The 1,003-nt window shown below is 43.1% G+C and overlaps 1 protein-coding gene across 2 annotated transcripts in view; it reads right to left on the bottom strand.

Moving 5' to 3' along the window:
* Positions 1–1,003, bottom strand: part of Agxt2 (alanine--glyoxylate aminotransferase 2) — a 49,468-nt gene that overhangs the window by 21,514 nt on the left and 26,951 nt on the right. For both annotated transcript variants that reach the window (XM_021208503.2, XM_021208504.2), the window contains exon 9: positions 355–447. In XM_021208503.2, the coding sequence (XP_021064162.1) occupies positions 355–447 (93 nt within the window). The remainder of the gene's footprint in view (positions 1–354; positions 448–1,003) is intronic.

Raw genomic sequence — 1,003 nt, 5'->3', positions numbered from 1 at the left:
TGTTGGTGGCCTTTTTGTCTTGTTGACAGTGTCTTTTGCCTTACAGAAGCTTTGCAATTTTTTGAGGTCCCATTTGTAAATTCTTGATTTTATAGCACAAGCCATTGCTGTTCTGTTAAGGAATTTTTTTCCCTGTGCTAGCAACTTTTAAAATTGAAACCAACTTGGATGCTTATATTTGTTAGCCTAACTAACTTTGTAATAGAGCAGCATTGGCTTCCTTAGTTTATGCCCACACTCCAGAGTTCAAGCACTTGCTTTCTGCATGAAATACCAAGGAGGGCTTAATGAGGTCACTTTTTCTATCTGTCCAACTCCTACAGCACTAAGCCACTCATAGATATCAACACTCACTTCATCTGCGATGCACACACCTCCCCTCTCTCGGACCAATGCGAAGGCTTCCTTCAGAAACTCCTTTGGGTACTGGACAACACCGTTCACACCCTGAAAAAGAGCAAATCAGAAAGACTTCAGAGTTGGCAGGAGCTCTTGCTCAGCACCAATGAGAAGAGATTGTTATCCTCCTTCTCATCACGACGTCAAAGTTATTAACTGAATGAACAGCATGAAGACCCGTTCCCACGGGGACTTTTGTACCAGTCCTCCAGTGGGAAAAGACATGACTATTCTTTCCTGAGGTTCGAAACAAGGCTTGATGAGTTAAAGATAGGATTCCCTGGACAATGTGTGTTAAACAGTTAAAAATCAAAGGGTTTCTTTTCTTGAGGACTTTAGGAATTCAATGGCTTTTTTTTATTAGATATTTTCTTCATTTACATTTCAAATGCTATCCCGAAAGTTCCCTATACCCCCCCCCTTGCCCCTGCTCCCCTACCCACTCACTCCCACTTCTTGGCCCTGACATTCCCCTGTACTGGAGCATATAAAATTTGCAAGACCTAGGGGCCTCTCTTCCCAATGATGACCAACTAGGCCATCTTCTGCTACATATGCAGCGAGAGACACGAGCTCTGGGGGTACTGGTTAGTTCATATTGTTG

Source organism: Mus pahari, chromosome 11, assembly GCF_900095145.1.
Source record: "Mus pahari chromosome 11, PAHARI_EIJ_v1.1, whole genome shotgun sequence".
In the NCBI taxonomy this organism is placed as follows: Eukaryota; Metazoa; Chordata; class Mammalia; order Rodentia; family Muridae; genus Mus; species Mus pahari.
Note: the sequence above shows the minus strand (reverse complement) of the source record. Positions and strands in the feature narration are given on the sequence as shown.